Source organism: Molothrus aeneus, chromosome Z (genome assembly GCF_037042795.1).
Source record: "Molothrus aeneus isolate 106 chromosome Z, BPBGC_Maene_1.0, whole genome shotgun sequence".
Lineage (NCBI taxonomy): Eukaryota > Metazoa > Chordata > Aves > Passeriformes > Icteridae > Molothrus > Molothrus aeneus.
Window position 1 is genome coordinate 60805758 of NC_089680.1, and position 20411 is coordinate 60826168.

Sequence of the window (20411 nt, forward strand, 5' to 3'; positions counted from 1 at the left end):
GTTTTGCTGGTTTCCCAGAGGACCTTCAACAAATCCACCCCCCAAACACTCAGAAAAACCAATAGATGATTGTATGAGGGTTATTCTTCTAAGCTTCCCTGGTCATCTTTGGCAGCAAATATAGGACCTGCTCATGTATTTGCTGCCAAAACCCAACAAAGACCAGCCTTTGGTGCAGCACAAAGAGTCCGCACTTGTTGCTTACTGCAATTATTTTTTAAAAATACTCAGAGCTTCCTTCCCATAATAATGTCTTCCTTTGACTACAACTCCCATTCTAGAAGTGAAAATTGTCTCTGTTCTTATGCGCAAACACTGCTTTTCAATCCAGAAAGGAAGTTCTTCAGTATAATTTCAATTTGCAGTTTGTTCTTAGGGACACTACACTCACAACTCTTTAATTCTTGCTAATGGGGAGGATTTAAGCCCCAATATATCATCATGACAAGTGGTAGTAAATAATAAGATAATAATCTATTTCAATAAAACCCAGAAATCTCACAAATTAGTTTAAGTAAGGCATGTAATTAAAATTACACTAAACAGAAATGTTTTTTTCCCTAGTAAAGAAAATGCTCATCAAAAATATATTTTCAACACTTTTTTTTCACTTATTGAATTCCCTGTTCTGGAAAAGGTCATGCAAGTTGTTGTGCATCAGTTTCCTTTTGATGAAAACTTGACTAGGATTTTTATTTGTATGCTGTAAAACTTTTTTAATGCTTGCTTAAAATATCTTGCACAAAAATTTAATGGCAAAACTTTTCTTGGTTCATTCTGTACCATTGACAGCACAATGGCATATCTTATATAAATATAAGACATGGTAATGAATCATAGACAAGTATTATTCAGCAAGTTGCACTGCACATTAAAAGCTTTGACTCATATAAGCAATCTCTTACATGTCTTTACAGGAATCTTGAATTTATAAAAGGCCTTCTTACAACCATTCAGTTCATTAAATATAGTCATTAAAAAGTAACAGATGGCTATGAAGAGAATTAACTTGGTCATCAACAGTTGTAACTTGCATTTAATGAGGGGTGAAATTGCTGTAGGTATCTCTAGTGCTTCTGCACATAGGTTGACTCACACCTCTGTCAAACCTCTTGGGATCGACAATGTGGCACAAGAAGCAGCCTATTACACAATAGGTTCAGTGGCAAGGAATTGGACATGGCATTGGAAAGCTGCAATCACAGCAGAGACTGGGGTAGTCTGTAAGGTCTAACAGGGAAATCTTTACTAGAAAATAGTGTGCTTCACAGAGGGGAAGTTTGCAAAGCCTTCCCAGGAAGAAGCAGGGAGTGCCAATGGATACAGGTTTGTGTGGGTAGGCAGGGGCTAGGCCAAACTCCCAGGAGCTGCTGGTCAGAAGCATAAGATTGCCATTGACCTCTTCTGGCATCTGATCCGACAGTACTGGTGTGTGGCTGAGGTGAAGAGCTGCAGCTGAAAAGGGAGTAAGGCTGGAAATCCATTGCAGAAAAGGAAACATAACATGACGCTCCCACACAACAGGCTTCTGCAGGATGTTCTGCAGGTCTGGGGCATGGTAAACTTTTTAAGCATGTATAACTACTTTTTTTTGTTGCTTTTTGACCATAGCTGTTTTTATTTAAAAACTTTGGGACTTTTAGTGAAGAAAATGTCTAGAAGTGTGTCCAATTTGCATTTAAATCAAGGGTTCTCCTAGACTAGTATTTCCCTGAACTGGGAAATACCATGTTCTAACTATAGTGGCATCTTCAATTTGTCATTTTTTTCTGACTTGTGATATAAATAAAATAAATTGATAAAAAATAAATAAAATGAAATTAATGAGCAGATTTAAAATGATGCCATACATAGTCTTTCCTGACATAGAGAAAATTATCATTTTGTTCATACTTAATATCTTCTGATCTTTCTGAATTGGTCTCTATCCTTTCTGTGCGCCATCAACAGTGTGAAATACTGATCACACCAAACTACTCATCATTGAATCAGAGAAGGAGGAGCAATCACCTAAGAAAACTCTGCAGCTGGGAACAAACTAACTTCTTTCAATTGCAATCCTGTCACTGCAGGGATCCTCTAGTACAAGTACTAGATATAGGCTGTTTACAAATTTTGCATGTCTCTGACAACAGCTATTAAGGCAAAACAAAGAAGGATGACCAAAGAGTCTGAGCTGACACCAGAAAATTCCAGTTTTCAGCCTAAACCACAGATTTATCCTTACTTGTCTGCCCATTTGGAAGATGAAGGTGAGGTGGGAGCTGAAACAAGGAGTTCTTCATACAACACTTTATTAAGGTAGGCAACCTTTTTTCCAGGTGTGGTCTCACCAAACTATTGCTAAGAATGTGCCATCCCACATATGTATGCTTCTGGGGACTGACAGGGAAACTGTGGGAATGATGACTAACTCCTTGTTTTGAAAGCAGGTCAAAACAGGTCAGTGACAATGAGATGTCTAAGGCCAAAAAGTGGTGGGTTTTTTTCCAGGAAATTCTTTACATGTCTCAAATGTGCTTAACATGCCATGTGAACATATGACCCCTTGGATAAACTGCCCTTTTGCTATGCACTCAGGCTGTGGGACTAAGTGGTAAATGGACATGAGCAGCAGCTCATGCCAGTGAAGGAGCTCACCCTGCAGGGCTGGCACAGGAGGCTGCATGGGGCCCTGTGGTCAGGTGCTGTTGAAGGGATAGGGACACTCTGGCTGTGATCTAAGCTGCACTGCAGGCAAGCATGAGAACAGACATTGACACCATGCTGTGCAAGTGGCCTCTCTGTCTGACTGCAGAGATGAGACCTTCGTTCTCAACTGCCTGAGCCATTAGATAGTTACAAATTCTGATTTTAATTCTGAACACACAACAGATTAGACCCATCACAAACTCTTACAGATCAGAGGAAGTCAACATTGTTACCCATTGGGGTTCAGATATGGCTCTAGTGTTACTACACAAAAAGTGATTTCCACTTAAACCAGGTATTTCTGAAATCATAAATTCCATCACTTAAACTAAAAGAAGTCTGTAACTAAATCCCCAGATACTTAAGTGCTCTATACGAAAGAGCTACCTACATCCTTCAACAAAGATATTTAGCGTATGGAGCAACATGTTTTTTCAGACCAAAAGAACAGGAATTTAGGTTAATTTAATAGAAAAAATAAAATATGGAATAACATTGATTTTGGCCAATATCAATTACAACAGAACTACCCTATTTTACAAATAACAACTGAACATTTTACACATGTACAGTATTTTTTCAGTAAAGATGGATTTCATTATAACAATGTCAGTTTTTTTTAAAAGAAAACAAAGTTATTAATTTCTTCTCTATAATAGTGTTAGAGACATTTGTAAGTATCCAAACAGATTCTTTACAATCCATTACATAATTAAATCTCAATAGTGAATATATATTTATATATAACATATATAATATTAACTTAAACTTTGAAAGCATTATGTTCTATTTAAACACGCTATACTGAGAAATGAGGCAGTAACAGACTAGTAGTTAAACTAGCACAAATTTGAATGTTTATCAGGAAATTTGTAATGGGCACCAAAGGAGCTTGACTGCACTCTCTCATACTGAACCATACTGAAATAGTTTATCTGCTCTCTGCCAAGAGGACATTACCTCTAAAGGTATGAATTAGTTTGTAAAACATCCACAGTCATTTTTGATCCCCTTTATTTTCCAGGATTTACATGCTTAAACAGCTGAAATCCATTTTCTGTTTGTGTGTTCTGGAAAGCTAACTGAGAAAGACACTTTGCATGTTTTAAGTATTATCCCCAGTAAACAGTATCTTTGAAGTTCAATTTGCTGTTTTATGTGAAACGACTGTCTTTTGAACAGTATGCTGAGTGAAGCTGAAGAAGACAGATTAAACAGAAATTTGTACTGGCAGCCATGTGCCTGGGTAGAAAAAGAGTGAGGCTGGGGCCACTTCTACTATCACTCAGGACCATTTTACAGTGAGGTAACTCCATTGGCCTTAGCAGGACTATTCCTGCTGAAATTTCTACTGTGAGCAGTTAAAAGCAGATTCAGGCCTATCATGGCACCAAGAGAACCACTGATTTATTGCCCTATATGCAATTTTTCCTGGAGGTGTATTTGGCACAATTATAAATCCAGTCCTGTAAACACATCCTGTTGTACATAGTCACACTGGCATTTACATATGGGCACTATGAAACAGTTCCACATATCTGTATGATAATATCCCCTTTTTAAATGAACATTACAAGACAACAATAATTTATGAATACTTCTTACATGTTAGCAATGTTTTCTGACTTCTGAGCATATACATTACTCTCACTTATGCAAATCAAGAGAAGTAGTATATTCTAAATTTGTCCACTACAGGAACAATGGGTTTCTTATGTTTATTTGAAATAGCTTTGACAATTTAAAAAAATAAAATAAAAATCCTAGCATATCTGTTAATAAGCCACCTGTCTAAAAATGAAATCTATATGACCAAAACCACATTTTGGGCAAACATATATACATACTGCATGTGATACAAAAAAAAGCATACAGCAGAGGAAGTAAGAAAGAAATGTGTGCAGAAATGTTCACTTTCCATTTTTTAAAATAGTGTTAGAAAAGGGGCAGAACTTGGTCCTGCACTAATGATGTTTCTGATCCCCTCAGGAACTCAAGTTCCCCCTGTCAATACATACAGCACAAAAAAAGACTAATGCAATTTTTTTTGTATTGTTTAGTTTTAATCCATGTAAACTTGTGTTGTATTCTTGAAATACTATTTAAACATCTTGAAGTGGAAAGAAGCAGGAAAGATGGGAAGAAAAAGAACCTTCAAAAAACAGGAATAATCCTAAGGTTGACAGGAAATCAAATCAAGAGTTAAATGTTAATTTTGGCATCAAATGCTTTGGTCACACAATACTGACTCTGTGATCCTGGATGCTCAGCTCTAGACACCCAGTTATGAAAGGTAGGCGTGTTGTAGTTTTTCCATTTAAGTTCCAACAAACAGTTTGCCATCTCCCCAGACAAAGAGGGGGGAGAGGGAGAAAGGTGGCTTGCTTTCTTTTTATTTCTTTTTTTTTCCTTTTTCAGTAATATGAATTAATCTGTAAGTCAACAGGAGGAGGAGGAGGATGCTGGGAGGTGTCAGTTCACCCCTTTTGTTTACATGTTCTGCAGCACAATTGCTGAAGCACTTTCCTCTGGCAGAGATTGTTCTTTTTCACCAGCATACAGAATCCTCCCTCGGCCCAGGACTCTTCCGTGGCTTCCAGAGGGTAGCAGCAAGAGAAGGAGAGGAGGTTGAAGGTTTGGAGAGCACGGCGTGTACAATGGAGGAAGGTTTAATTGGTCAGACATGCAGATTTGGTTGAAAAGACCATTCGGGAGCAGGAAGTAGGAAATTTGGTCCATCAAAAGGAATTTCAGTCAACAGCATTTTTTTTTTCAGGAAGAGATATTGTGGTCCAACAGGGAATGATTGGTATCCATTTATGAAAAGGAAAAAAAGATTAGAAAGAGAATAATTAGAATACAGTGATGTTTACAGCAAAGGAATTTGTTCTCAATCTCTATGAATTAAAAGAATAAAACAATCAAACCACAGAAAAAGAGTAAAACATTCTCAACAGAAATGCAAATCCTATAGAGCGAGTTGATTTTAAGGCATTGAAATCTCTGATTTTGTATACTAACAGAAAAAAAAAACCCAAACCCTCCTGGACTTTCCTTGTTGCCCATGACTGCTGAGAACATGTGCTGTGTGGTGTGACCCTGCATGGTGCACTGCAAGTGCCTGAAGGCCTGCACATCCATGTGCTGCCCTTCCATGAGAGCTGCATCTGGAAGAATGGTGGTGACAGTACTGAGATGGGGTGTCCTCACCCTTGGGAACTACAGGGATGTGATTGAGGCTGCATGTGTACAAATGAAGATGGATTTATGTAGCTGTACAGAGACAAAGCTGGTATCTCAAATGTTTGCATTGCAGAAATCAATTGCAATACCATATTACTATTACACTTCTTAATTTGTCTATGTATATCTGTCCTCTTCTGGACTTGCTTAAGACAATAACTCTTCCAATGTCCAGACATGAAAAGGGCTCATGACTAGTTTACCACTATCTGCAATGTAACTTTACAATGAACAGGATAATTTTCAATGTTTGGGAACCTATATTCCAACAGGAAGTGCAAAGGTCCACAGGAACAAGACTCACACCTGTGCTCTTTCTTTTTTCTTTTTGAAGTCTTCTTTAACTCTTAGTAAATCCAGTGGAAATAAGCTGGACCCAAGAGTCACTGTTAGCTTTTACTACATCTGATGTCAGGTATCTTCCCAGACTTTGTTCTGATATGATTTTCCTGTTGGATTGCTCTTGTTAGGCTCTATTTACAAGTAATTCACATGGTAACATGTTTAGGGAAGTACAATGTTATCTAAATGTTTCTGTAATTGTGACATTTAAAAGGAATTATTATTAGTGAATAATTAAGACAATCATACACAATAAGAAGGCTATCTTGGCTGCCACAGAGAATTTGGAGGAAGTTCAAATCTCCACCCTAAATTGTATGTTCCCTATTTCAGAATCCCTTTTTTCTCACTACCCTTTCACACAAGTCAAGCAATCCTGCGGGTGCTTTAAATCATTTTTACTTACCAGCATTTTCAGAGTTTAAATTGCTGAGATAGATAAATGTAATTCTATTAATACTACTCTGGGGTTCCTCATATAAAAATCTGTTGAAAGCAAAAGCTTTTGAAAAAATGCTAAGGAAGGCAAAGTACGTTGTTGGCAAAGGGAAAAATTATTTTAGGAAAATTCAGGTAAAGCGGGTGTGACTAATCTTGCTAACACATGCAAATGTAAATTTCTCCTTTTCATACACCTGAAAATTTTAAAAAGTAATGTAGACCATACTTAAGAAGAAAAGCAGGCCAAACCAACTCCATACATGTAAAAAAAGAAGCTGGAAGTGATAAAATAGATCTTTTCAGAGACTTGCACTCACCATCCTTGCATACTGTTCCAATGACACAGACACCAGTGTCTAGGTTATAGCCACTTGGACAGCTTGTACAGTTTCTGTCTCCTTGGCCACTGCAATCCAAACAGCTGGCATCGCATCTGAAAGACAACGGCAGGAGTTGGCCTTCTGGCCTCACCAAATACAATGCTTCCTAGGACACCTCTTCTGTATTGCAAAGCACTTGTTTGCTCTTTCTAGAGGTACAAGGTACTATAATATTACTACTACTAATTTTGCTTATAAATAATGAACTACCCCTGCAACTCAGTCCTGTTTCTTTCCATCAACAAATTTCTACTCTAGAGTTTTTACTAGGCAGCTGTATTATTCTAGTGTGTTGCAACAATGCATAAATAATCAGCAAAAGTATCAAGCTGATGGTGCAAACATGTGCATGTAAAAGGCATGAACTAAAGCCACAGGACAGACATGACTGACATGACGCCCAGTCCCTTCACCACCCATCTTGCTCCATTGTCTTTTCATTACATATTGATTGTCTTTTTATGCAGAGCACACTGAAACACACAGGGATTCCCTTCCTGCCCTGAGCTTAGATCTGAGTCAACAACAAATGATTCCAAAGGGCAACAAATGATATTTGTTTAACAAAGTATGGAATAGAGAAAATGTTCCTTCCTTGCACAGCACAACTTTGCCCAAGATTTATTCAGCCATTTGTGCACTTGAGTCAGGTAAGCTACTCTGGACAGTAGTTTGGAATCCACCAGCACTATGTTTGTGAATATGCAGTGGAAGAACTGAAATGGTCTTTATAAATAGGAACTAACTTGCAATAAAAAAACCTGTAGTTTGATTGGTTTTGTTTGCTATTAAGAAATGCAGATCCTCTGTCAGATTTGTAAATCTTATGCTTCTATGCAAATCTGCTTACAGGTTCACTAAGGCTCACTTTAAAATGAAGGTCACACACACATATACCAGAAAAAATACTTTTATAGGACCTGTATGAATATAAATAATAAAATAATAATAATGGTAATAATAACAACAACAAAAATAATATCTTTTTCTTATTTACTTAGCATTAAGTATTTTTTTAAGTTTTGATGTCAACAGTGTTTTATCTTCTAATAAGTATGGTCATTTCCAACACAGTAATAGCTAATATACTGCCAAATATCAGATATATCAGCCACTGACCATACCTTTTGCAGCTTTTGTATCCACTTTCAGCAGAGTGATCAAGGTAATAACCACTGCTACAGGACAGCACACATCTTCCATCTTCCATAAAGTAACCCTGTGTGCAGTTTATACAGGCATCTATTCCAGCACCTTAGTCGGAAGAGAAATGTTTGGAAGGCAGGTACATTGTTAAAATAAACAATTACATCATTTCAGTGTATTTTTTTCTAAAATAAATGGCTGCAGTTCTAAAGCTCCCACAAAATCTACCAGTCATTATTCCATCCCTGGAAGAAAATGGAAGGCATTACTAGAAATCATAGTAGGTTCTACTAAAATTAAAAAAATAAAAAAAAGAAAAAAAGAAAAAGAAAAAAAAAAGGAAAAAGAAAGAGGAATTTATGAACTCTTTCAATTAAAAACCTAGATTTCTATGCTAGTTGAAAGAAGTTTGCCATATTTGAAATGTAATTAAAAGCTACTAACAGAATGAAGGATTCACATGTAAACAATGATGCTATACTTTAAGTGTGGTATATAGTGGAATAAAATCAGAGGTAAAATCATACAGGAATGGAAATTATGCAGACAAATGTCAGTGGGGTACCTGCACATGTTGCACAGGAACGGTGGCATGGCTCACATTCTCTGCCATTATGGTATTTTCCTTCTTCACAGCGGATAGCACATCTGGTGCCATGCAAACTATCATAAAAAGGCAAAAAAGGACAGAGCAGATAATGGTAACAGAGGACAAGAAGATTGTGCACAAGCCAGTAATTCTCTTTTAATTAAAGAACAACCCATATATTATGCTTCATCAGCTTCCTTCAATGGTCATATTTCATAAATTTAGAGACATCAATCACTTAAAGAGGGAATGCAAAGCAGTTTTCCCCATGGTGAAATAAAGAAGCTGTTTACAAACTTTCTAAATACTACCAAGTAATATGGGACAGAAAAAAATAAACAATGACAAGCAGCACTAAAAATTTAGGCATGTAAAATGCAATTATCGAGGAATTTGGCACAGGGTCAGCATTAAAAAAAAATGCTAAGGGACTTGTTAACTGAATGCTGTGTGGCTCGTGAGATTTGTTGAGATTACAGATGGAGGTATTCTGCTTGCAGGCGCTTTTGAGAGAGCACAAAATATGAGTAACAAGTCACATTTTTATGTATTCCTTGAAGTAGTTGTTTATTGCTTTAATGTTATATGGTGTCTATAGCAGTTTGTTGGGATTTGGAGTTTTTTTGTTTGTTTGAAAATAATTTTTTTAAACTAGGATGTCTCTGCCATGTTTACCATCTTCTGCAGAATCTCAGGATTCATTCAATTTAACACTTTCTCTAAAAATGTTCATCAGCTTCGGGGTTTCCCACTCTGAGTGCTAACCATGTTTTTACAGATTGGATCCAGCAACAGCCAGGTAAGTTCAGCACCAGTGACAATTTTCAAGAGTGTATTCAGTCCCAGTTTAGAAAATAAACTAGGAATACAACAAAACTTCATCATAACCCCTGCTTTTCTCTTGTCTTTCCTCAGCAACAAACCTCAAAGAGCTTTACAAAAAACATATCATTATCATGTTTTTACAGATGGGAAAAAAATTTGCCCAGGTTTATTTAATGGGCCAGTAACGGAGTAGATCTGGAATTCAGGTCTCTCAAGACCCACTCAAGGAAGGCCCTGCTCATTGATACCTCTGCCAAGAAAATGCAGAAAGTATGGAACAACTATGGAATGTGAAATACATGTCCTGAAAGGCTATTAATCTGAAACAAACACACATTTTTTTAAAAATGTTGCCAAAAATGACTCTCTATTTGCTAAAATTGCCCAAGAAAACATGAAGGTTAGGTTTTAAATTTTTTTAGTAATTCAATTTCAATAAAGGAATTCAGCTATTGAGGTTCTAGAAACAAAAACTTTTACTAAAAGATGAAAAACCACTTTAATGCAATAGGAAACCTCAGTGTTGAAACATTAACACAATACTTGTATTCAAAAGAATTCCTACAGATACTGAATACTGACTTCATATTTTTGTGGCACTAAGCCAGCATACAGTCTGCTGTGAATATTATATGATTTTTGACCTTTGCTACTTGGACCAGAATGTCATTCTTTATAAAGAAGCTTGAAATGTGTACTGCTGCTTTGTATGTTTATCTATAATTTTAAAGAATAATTAAGTTCTCCTCTGAAGGAAAAAAATCTCACCAGCTGTTTAAAATATGTGATCACTGTACTGTAATAGAATTGAGCCTCAGTACTTGAGGTAAGTGAATGGCTGGATATGTGAAGAAATACAATAAAGATAAGAAAATAATTTCTAACTACCAAATTAATAAATCAGAAAGATTAATACAGTTCATTAGCTCTACTTCTGAAACAATCCTTCACTGACATAATGTAGGTCAAAAATTGAAGAAGCCAGCCTTCCACATGACTGTGGCTTTTATGTTATGAAGAGCTATATGAAAAGCCTTCTGATATGAAAAGCCTCCTGATATGAAAAGCCTTCTAAAAATCTGTTGTCAGCCAAAGAGACACACAGGATCACTATTACAGACTAAACAGCATTGGAACAGATGAAATGAGGGCCATGCAAAGTTAAATAGCTATCTGATGTTCTTCATTGTGTATCTCCAGCCTTGTCTGCCTTGTCAGATACTATGTTTAGCGGCATAGATAATTTCCTTACCTTAGGCCATGTTTGCACTCTGTGCAGATTTGGAATTCAACACAGGTCTTACAGTTTTCACTACATTTACGACAAACAATCTTATCTACAAGAGAAAAAAGAAAACAACCCAGAAAACCTTGGTCAGTTTTGTTTGATAAAATTGTATGAATATATTATTACATGACTTACTACTTTTTAGTTTGACATCAACATCAAGCTAGACTGAAGCAGCAAAATTCTCCCTATCATTAGCTTTTTCCATCAAATATCAAATGATTTACAATATTTCCATAAATCTGAAGTTATAGTTGCACCCCAAGAAAAAAATATGTTTTGAGGCCATTAAAAGTTTTTCATAAACACTTAAAATTTACATTCACAATTTATAATATGGACTTAAGTCACCTTCTCATATTGTAGCAATATGCACTAATAATTGCCATGTGTTCTGGAGACTGTCCTGCAATCTTACACCTTCCATGCCAGCAGTCTGTCCTGTCTTCCTGATTTGGTGCTAAAGACACATCAGCACAAACAGATCTGATCTTAACAAAGTAAATACATAAATTATTTAACAACTGTTTTTTTATCTCTGGAGATCCCTTCTTTAAAAAACCCCTTCTCTCTCTTCAGCCCTGCTGTCTTTTGACATGCAGTGAGTGACACATACCATTTTGAGAAGAAAAGCTCAATTTCCCCATTTAATCCTAAATTTTCATCTATCCATCTTAATTTGTACGGGAAGGAGTTCTCTTTACTGTAGTTTCACACAGTGAAAATGCTGGAATTAAGGTAGGACCTGTTTTTACTAATTCTCAAAAAAAGCACACAGCTTCATGCTGGAGAAAGCAGAATGTTAGGTACCTAGATGAACAAAGCTCCTGAGAACATATTTATCTCCTAAAGGGAGTCTAAAGATAACAGATGTCACTGCAGTTTTAAGTCCATTTGAATATATGTATTTTTGTTAGCCAAAGCTGGAAATTAAACACGGACAGTCTACTTGCCAATCACAGGAGGAAGCTGAAGGTACCTATCATGGCAGAGGTTTGCTGCTCTTGGGCAGTGACATCACTCTGGAGGTGCTTAGGTCTGTCCGAAACAGTATTTGCAGCCATGTTACATCTGAAGAGCCTATTTTTGGCAGAGCTCTGGTTCACTGGTCTTGGCCAGTGTCTCAGCTCTCACTTCTGGTGCTATATAATCTAGCTGAATGGGGAATCATGTCAGAATGGGTGCTGTCTGTCCCTTCCCCAAGTAGTGACAACCTTTGCTGTCCTTCAGCTGACTTGCTCTTGAACTGCCCTGGTTCTGCTACTGTTACTCCCAGGTACCCCCAGCTGAAAAGATATCCTGCAATAAGCATGGTTTTTAAAATAAAGGAAGATTATTCAGGACATTCTTGATCACGCTTGGCAACAATTTAATAAAAGGAAAAGGATAAGAGATCAACATACACTTTTCCTGCTCATAAGCATTCCAGCAACCTCCCCAGATGAAATTCTGTAGCCCATAATACAAAACCAACAAGAAATACTAACTCTTGTCCAGGTAAAACCCATCAGGGCAGTTGGTAATACAGCTATTGGTTACTTCATTCAGGTAGTAGCCAGATTTACAGGTCATGCACTGGTCACTATGGCCTCCAACACAGGTTTCACAATTGGGTGAGCATTTTTTACATCGTTTCTTGTCTGCATTGTAGTGACCAGGTGGGCAGGTCGAAACACAGATCCTGCAGACAGCAGGGAAGAGAAGGCAGAGTTGTTAATGAAATAGCCTGCCACCACATTCCTGGACCATGACTGCAAAGCAGAAGTATTTCTCAGCATTGTTCCTTTTCTAATGATCATGTACTTACTAAGATATAACCCTTCAAAGCACTGCATCAAGCTGATTCTCTTGCATTTATGTCCCTACGCATGCTATCTCACCAGCATATGTCAGACAGTCTACATTATAATTTTGACCATCTACATTTCTTCCTATCTTGTTCAACTAATCACTACATCAGCTGCAGTAGCTATGAGAGTCTATGAACACATATATATATAGAGAAAGTTTCTTAGGGAGAAAAAAAAAAGAGGTGGGGATATAATCAGAGAAGGGTTTTCCAAAGCTGTATTTTAAATACTGATTAGCTAGGATTTGGGGTTTTTTTAACTCCAAAGAAAATTTTTCAAAATCAGGGGAAAATTAATTATCCATGACTGTAATGAAGACAAGAGGAAAGAAAGTTAAGAGATATAAATAAGAAATCAATGAAGTGAAGTTTTTTTCTCTTGCTCTTACCTTGTGTTGTTTTTAGATTTGTAATAATAGTGCAGACAGTCAGTACAATGATCTGGTCCTGGCCCATCACACCCTACTTTACTGCATTCTGCATTGCAGGGACCTGTAATAAAAACAGAATACAGAGGGACAAAGGGATTAAAACTTCTCGTTTAAGGGACACCTTAATACACAGGATTTTATTGCAGAATGCAATTACTCTGTTTCCCTCTGTTGAGGACTACACCTAGCACAGGTAGCTTGGTTTGCTACTTGCACTGTGAGCTCAAGATTGAAGGCAGAAGCTCCAGGCAAGGGGCTGTGCAGACCCTATGCATAAAAAACAACATACCATTCAGGTGACCAGACATGTAGAGACACAGCAAGAGCCAAAAGCCCTGAGACTTTCATGTTTCTAAAGGTACAAAAGCCCAAGGTTTCCCTTGCTCAGGGTCTCTCATCAGAGGCACTCAGCTCAAGCTGTTATTTTTTTATTTAGTTATTGCACCAAGATTAAGTTATTCTAAGGATTGGGAAGTCTGAGACTCTGCTATGGGAAAACTGGGCTTGAGCTAGTGAGGAAGCCTGGCTTGATTATGTGAGTGTGGGGTGTATGTCTGTGAAGGGGCGTTGGTCCTAGCTCAGGTGTTGAGAGTATGACATCCAGAGTGGCTCCTGGATGGTTGGACAAGGAGGTTTCCTGAATACCTGAATGATTTGACTTCAAAAACTCAGAAAAAAAAGCCAAGCTTTTCAAACAAGTATGACATTCTCATTGCATGTGGAAATGTATAAAGACCTCTATAATTCATAATTAGGAATGATTAGCAAAATAACTTCTAAAAAGAAGGACAACATAAACGATGAATATCATGATCAGTGGCTACTCTGGTTCCTGAGTGAGTATCAGCTGGTCCAAGTGGCTACCATGAGCCAATGGAACAGACACCAGGGCCCTGATGGTCTGTGCTCCTACATGCTACGAAAGCCTCAGCTAGTACTTGCTGATTCCCAAGTCCTTTGTATCATCTGCACTCATATTAGGTTTGATAATGCTTTGGATCTGTTCCAACTTATTATTTTCTATGATTTAGTTCTCACAATTTTTAAATAGATCCTTCCTTCTATGGGAAGAGAGAACCATCAAGTCTTGCCTTTATGCAGATGAACAATGACTGTGGGCGAAGTTACAACTTTCAGGATCCCTGATCTCTCCTGAATGAAATGTGTTGAGTTTGTTTCATGTAAAAGCTTAAGAAGTTTTAAGCTAGTGACCTTTACGGTAGAGATAGTAGTGTTTCATTACCTACCAAAACATGGAGTTCCGCAGCTGTCCATCTAAAATAGACACTGCACAACTGACATGCTATGAAAGGAGAATGGAATAACAGAAAATACTGAATTGAACTTTCTCCTCCTTTTTGCTGGCTAGAGATATACTTCAGATTCATCACATGGTACTGCTAATGCTGGATTACATGTAAGAAACTGACTTATTTTGCAGTGCTAAAAATCTAACTCTACTAAAGTCTAATGACAAGGTTGAAAAACTTCTGTAGGGATCAGTGAGAAACAACACACAGTAGAAGATAATGTTCTTCTCATATATATATGCATAAGTATATATGTAGCTTTATATCCTTATATGCAAAATAGTACATTCTTCATAGATTGTTAAGAGTAGCTTAAAAATACATAACTCTATGCATACAAACTCAAATGCCCAACTTTCAATTATGAAACAAGTACTTCTCATCTTCAGTGAAGAATCCAATTCACTGAACATTTTACATGTGCCGATTCTCAGGTCATCCTTAAAGCCATTAAGGGTTCAGTAAATGCACAAACAGAGTAAATGAATATACACACCTGAATAGTCATCTGTTGCATAATCTTCTGTAGGGTCTTCAACTGGACTGGAGCGCACTCTTTCCACTTTGGAAAAATCATTTCTTGGTGAGTAAGGCTGGATGGATGTTCCATACAGTACTAAGGACCACTCTTTCAATTTGCCTGGAAGTTAAGTATTATAAAACTGTTTTCAGAACTACTTCTCTTCTCTGTGTCTTACAAAAGTATGTAACTTTTAAGCATGTTATTATGAGGAGGTATGGAAGACATTGCTTTTCAAGTAAGTGCAACAGTTGTTTTAATATAAGCTGAGAAAGCATATTTTCTTCTTCATATCTTCACACTGTATTTTCATTGCACTCCAATCTCTTGTAAATCTAGCAAAGGTTTGCACTATGGGCTGAACTCAATATAAACAATAAACAAAACATCTGGGCATACAGTTATTTGGAATATGTATATGGTACTGCATAAGGTGGTTTTGCTCTGGATTTCACTATCCCCTCAGAACACTATTTATTGTCCAGTAATTATTATTTGAGATCTTTTAGCTAAGTAGCTGTATTCAGAATTTTGACTTAAGGAAGGGATTTCATTGACTTTTAGGACACAATTTGATGAACAAGAAACACCTTCTCTTAAAATTTCCATGGAAGAACATCACTGTCCCCCTAAAATCAGCATAATTTCTAATTTATTTGTGCCAATTATTTGGCAGATATATTACTCCACTGTCTGCAATCATCACTAATATTTTATCCTCGTAATATTTGAATGAAGACAGAAAAAAACACCGGGCCACCTGAAGCATTACCTGACTTTCTGGTAAGTTTTTTTTGGGAAGGATAAAAATATAAAGGTGTATCAAGTCATCAGTTCATGCTATCCGAACATAAAGGGTGAACTTTCAGTCCCCAGCTTTCTCTCTGTACTACTAGGTGAAAAAATCTGGAGAAAGAGCAAAAGCACTCAGGCCTGAAATAATGCCTAAAGAAAAGATGCATAAAAACCACATCCCTGCTTGAAAAGGTGCAACCAAAGTTTGGTATCAGCCCATCATGTTAATCTGTCCTGGAAGAGCTAGTTGTAAATGTCAAATTTTCATTAGAACAATGAGAAATCAGAGAAGCAGGGAGAATTTGAATGATCCTGTTTTGGAGGATGTTTTGTGGTTAAAACTCTTCACAAGGAGAACTTATTATTTAATAAGAAATGTAATCCAGGTATGACACTTCTCAAGAAAATAATGTAGTATACTTCATGTAAAATTAAATTCAAGCAATCTTCCTCTTCTTTCATTTTAATGATATTCAGTAACTTGAAATATTATTCATTTGGACTTTTCAATCAATACAATCAAATTAATTTGACCCTTTCAAGTGATTTTCTGTATTTTTCCCAGTGTCATCTGGTAGCCTCCACTGACATGACAAAGACAAGTATCTCTGTGCTTGTACATGCATACTTCTAGCAGTAAGCAACAATAACTAAATACACTACCTGACAGATCATAAGCTAATTATTTTTAATAGTGCTTTATTTATATACTAGGGCTGAGGATGGAAATCTCTGTTATCTCTATGTCTCCTGCCAATCCAATTTAATCTTTTTGAGACAAAAAATTCTACACTTCATATGAAACCTTCTCTGTTGTATACTCAGTTTTTGAGTAGAAACTGCAAACCAGAGACTATATCATGTGGCAGCTGTGTCACACAGTAGCTTTCAACTTTTCACATCTGAATTATTACTTTCTTTAAAGAGACATTTGATCTTGATTTAAAAAATTAACTGCTGATGAATCTACCACACATGCTGTTATACTGTTGGCTAATTACCTTGGTGGTGAAACTGGATATACTTTGTTTTCAATTTCTTTTCCTACCCACAGACATGTAACTCCTAAAGACCCATTGGATTAAAAATATCCAAATAATGCATTTTTTTCCTCTAAAGACATGTGGGAATCAAGTTACATCTCGATGTTCCTTAGACTGATCCAACTATGTCCTTAATGGCACTTTTCTTCTTAAAATGAAGTCACACAGGGAGATAATTTTCAACCAGCTATGCAGTCATCTCTACAGCCCTTTCAAAGAAACATCTTCTTCATACCCAGTCCCTGCCTTTTTTTGTGTTCTAAACCACTTCCAGAGTGTACAAATCATAATACATTGGATGCAATTAAAAAAATTTGTTTGTTTTGCTAAGTTATTCAGATATTTTTATTCCCATTTATTATGAGCCAAAACTCACTCAAATAGAAAACCACAAATTTTTCTATTTCTCCCAGAACACTGGTAAAAGTATTTGCAAGAACCTACTACAAATAACCACAGGTAAAGATGCTCCTAAGGCACAGCACACTGCATTCAGATTTTACACATACAGAAGATCTTGTACTAACATCACTGCAGGAAGGGTTATTACTCTGAATGCATATATAATGCAAAAGGACAGCAAGGGGAATAATGTAGGGTCTCTCAGGAGATTAGTTGCCTTTTAAGAATGGGTCAGTAAATAAGGAGGGGAAAAATTCATGTGACTTGCCAGCAAATAAATTAGGACTGCCTCAAGGTGGGTTTAACTTGCACAATGAAAATATTTCAATAACTATATATATGCATACACACACACTTTTATAATGAATAAACAAAGTATGCCCATTTAAGCCAAAATCTTTCTTTCCCCATTTTTGGCTGATTCCATCAGGTAATCTGGCTAGAATAATCCTTTCCCTGCTTGTATTTAGAATGTGTAACAAAAGTCCCATGTTGTATCTATAGAAGAAAGGGTATATTGCAATGTTTCAGAGCAAACATAAACTCTTCAGAATTAAATGTAGAAATCACATGCATTACTATTATGAACTGGACTCTTAATTTCTTTTCAGGTAATAGATATGGCATTACCTTGCTAATGCAGGGAATATGATGACACATTGGGTCATTTTAATTTGACTACAGAAAAATGGTGACTCTAAAGTATAAGACCTTTCAAGAGCTGAGCAAACACATGCACAGAACACAAACAAGAAACAGGCATGATGATGATATCAGTGTGATAAACTGCAGGCTATGGTGATAAACTGGAGAGGCACCATGAACTGGAGAGGCACCAGGCATAAATTACGTTTAAGCACCTTTTGTTTACTTCATGTTCTCTTCAGTGCAGAGACTAATCCCGATATGCCCAAACAGCTGAATTTATCCACCACTAATATATGGCAGGCACTTCCAAATCTTTTTGAACAGAAGAGTTACTGGACAGCTTTCATCAGAGGGCAACCACTGCTCTAGAAAGATGGGGGATACATTACTAGACAGTATACAATGAACCAGGATCCAAATTCACAACCACACTGCATCTTGTGAAAACCAAATGCACATAAAAACCAAACTAGTCTCAAGCAGTGTTTCACATTGTGGTTAAAAAAAAGTAGAGGATAAGCTCTCCAGCAGGATTTTTTCAGTAAATCAGCTTCCTCCACACCCCTAGGTTTTACAGACACACTTTCTCCCAATCCCCTAGCCTTCCTGTGCCTTTTCCAGAGTTGCATCTTCAGGCTTTAGTTCTGATGGAGGAAAGGAAATCAGTTCCATTAGATTAGCTACTGTAGCACTGAGAGAGAATAGATAATGTATTGAAATCAATAAACCTATACAACTATATATGTATTTGTAGGGTGTAGGAGTGTGCAGGAACAGACCTTGAAGTGTAAAGCTGGAAATGTAGCAGGCCACTTTGAGATCATCCTAGTGGTGAAAAGCCTGTACAATATAGCTGGAGGATTGTCCAGAATAAAAGTTTGCAAAATGGCTCCATGCTACCTCTTTTTTAGTGCAAGGTGTGTGTCAGGGAAGAGGGAAATTGCTGAAATGTGTTGCTCTGTGGTTGTCCTTCATGCCTTATTGGAGGAACCAATGGGTTCCAGTACATACAAAGGTGAAGAGCTACTCTAACTTGTCCTTCACACCAAAGATGTTCCTGGATGTGTCAGGAATGACAAGTGTAAAATGGAGTTGAAAATACTTGATTTTTGTCTCTTTTCAGTAATTTGATTAAAATTAAATGACTTATTTGCTGCTTAATACTTCCCTGTCTATCAAATTCGAAAGCATTGAAAATTAAAAAAAAACCCAAACACAAATCCTCCTCCTGAATCTCGGACTAGTTTTGCTTATACTCTGTGGCTGCTTTTCCAAGCACATTTAGTGAGTACTCCTTTTTAGTGTACTGGAAACCTTGCATTTCATTTAGTGGTGCATTTAACATTGTTTGGTTAAGATCAAACCATAGCTGGAAAGCTATGGTGATAAAGTGAAATTTAAAGCACTGGCAATATTGGTGTTTCCTTTCAGAGCTCTAGGGGAAGATAATCAAGATTCTCAAAATGCTGCACTTAAAGTTAACCACATGACTATACAGCTAACATTTAAATAACACTGGCCATGGTGTAAAAAGTTACCAGAGTCTAGAAGATGTCTTCTGCTCAGAAATTTTGAAAATCATACTTCATCTTAGTTCTCATTAGAAGACCATATTGACCACATATTGTGTAAAAACTTTTCAAATTTGGCTTATGATGGCTGGTTTACTATCTTAAAAAACTAAACTCAGGTTATGTAGACTAGTGAGTCAGGCAATAGGACAATAGATTTGATGGCTGGACAAAGAACCTTTTTTTAAAAGTTGAGACTGGCTATTGGAACATAACACAGCCAAAATAGAGTAGAAATAAAGAATCAAAAATTCTCATTCAATTTTATCAACAGTGATTGAGTGAGACTGATCTGCATGTTAAATTTTTTTTAAACAGATCATCTAAAAAAACCACAGAAATAAGTTCAGAATAAAAGTGGATCATGTATCTTAAAAGGTAAATAACAGTAACATAAAAATGAAGAGTGTGTTGATAACAAATTTAGAATAATGCTCTTTCCAGCTATGGCTTCATATTAAAATGTTCATACAGATGTTCCAGCTGTAAATAAAAGGTGGAAAACAGCAAGCACTTTTCAGAATTCACACAGCTCACATAAATGTTAGAGTCCTACCTGGAGTCTTGAAATTTCTCAGCTGAGATGGAGTGTCACAGATTTCCAAGATCCAATCACCTGCTGCTTTTTCACTCCAGCAGTGAGTAGTCATAAACTCCCAGTTTTTGAATCCTTCCATGGAATGATCAAATAGCCTAAAACAAATGATGACATTATTTCAAGGCAAACATTCTTTTTTCCTGGGGAGCTATGCCTCCAAGTGTGCAAACTCTTGAATAATAACTCTTAATTAATCAGCCAGTTTGTTCATCTGTACCTTCACATAACATTATTCATGATGGTTCTCTCAAATGTATTACAAGCACATTCAACAGTTCTTTGTTCCTTGATGGAATAGA

At 36.7% G+C, this 20411-nt stretch overlaps 1 protein-coding gene across 2 annotated transcripts in view; it reads right to left on the minus strand.

The window, feature by feature from the left end:
* The window catches only part of PCSK5 (proprotein convertase subtilisin/kexin type 5), a 227494-nt gene that overhangs the window by 50085 nt on the left and 156998 nt on the right, over positions 1–20411 (minus strand). Inside the window, exons 13-21 of one of the 2 annotated variants that reach the window (XM_066568789.1) lie at positions 20071–20207; positions 15032–15175; positions 13184–13286; positions 12433–12626; positions 10910–10994; positions 8809–8906; positions 8222–8351; positions 7035–7150; positions 2836–5284 (exon numbers count right to left, since the gene is read on the minus strand). In XM_066568789.1, coding sequence (XP_066424886.1) covers positions 5169–5284; positions 7035–7150; positions 8222–8351; positions 8809–8906; positions 10910–10994; positions 12433–12626; positions 13184–13286; positions 15032–15175; positions 20071–20207 — 1123 coding nt within the window. In that variant the 3' untranslated portion in view covers positions 2836–5168. Of the gene's footprint in view, positions 1–2835; positions 5285–7034; positions 7151–8221; positions 8352–8808; positions 8907–10909; positions 10995–12432; positions 12627–13183; positions 13287–15031; positions 15176–20070; positions 20208–20411 lie in introns of those variants that run through there. The other variant, XM_066568788.1, reaches the window with a different exon arrangement.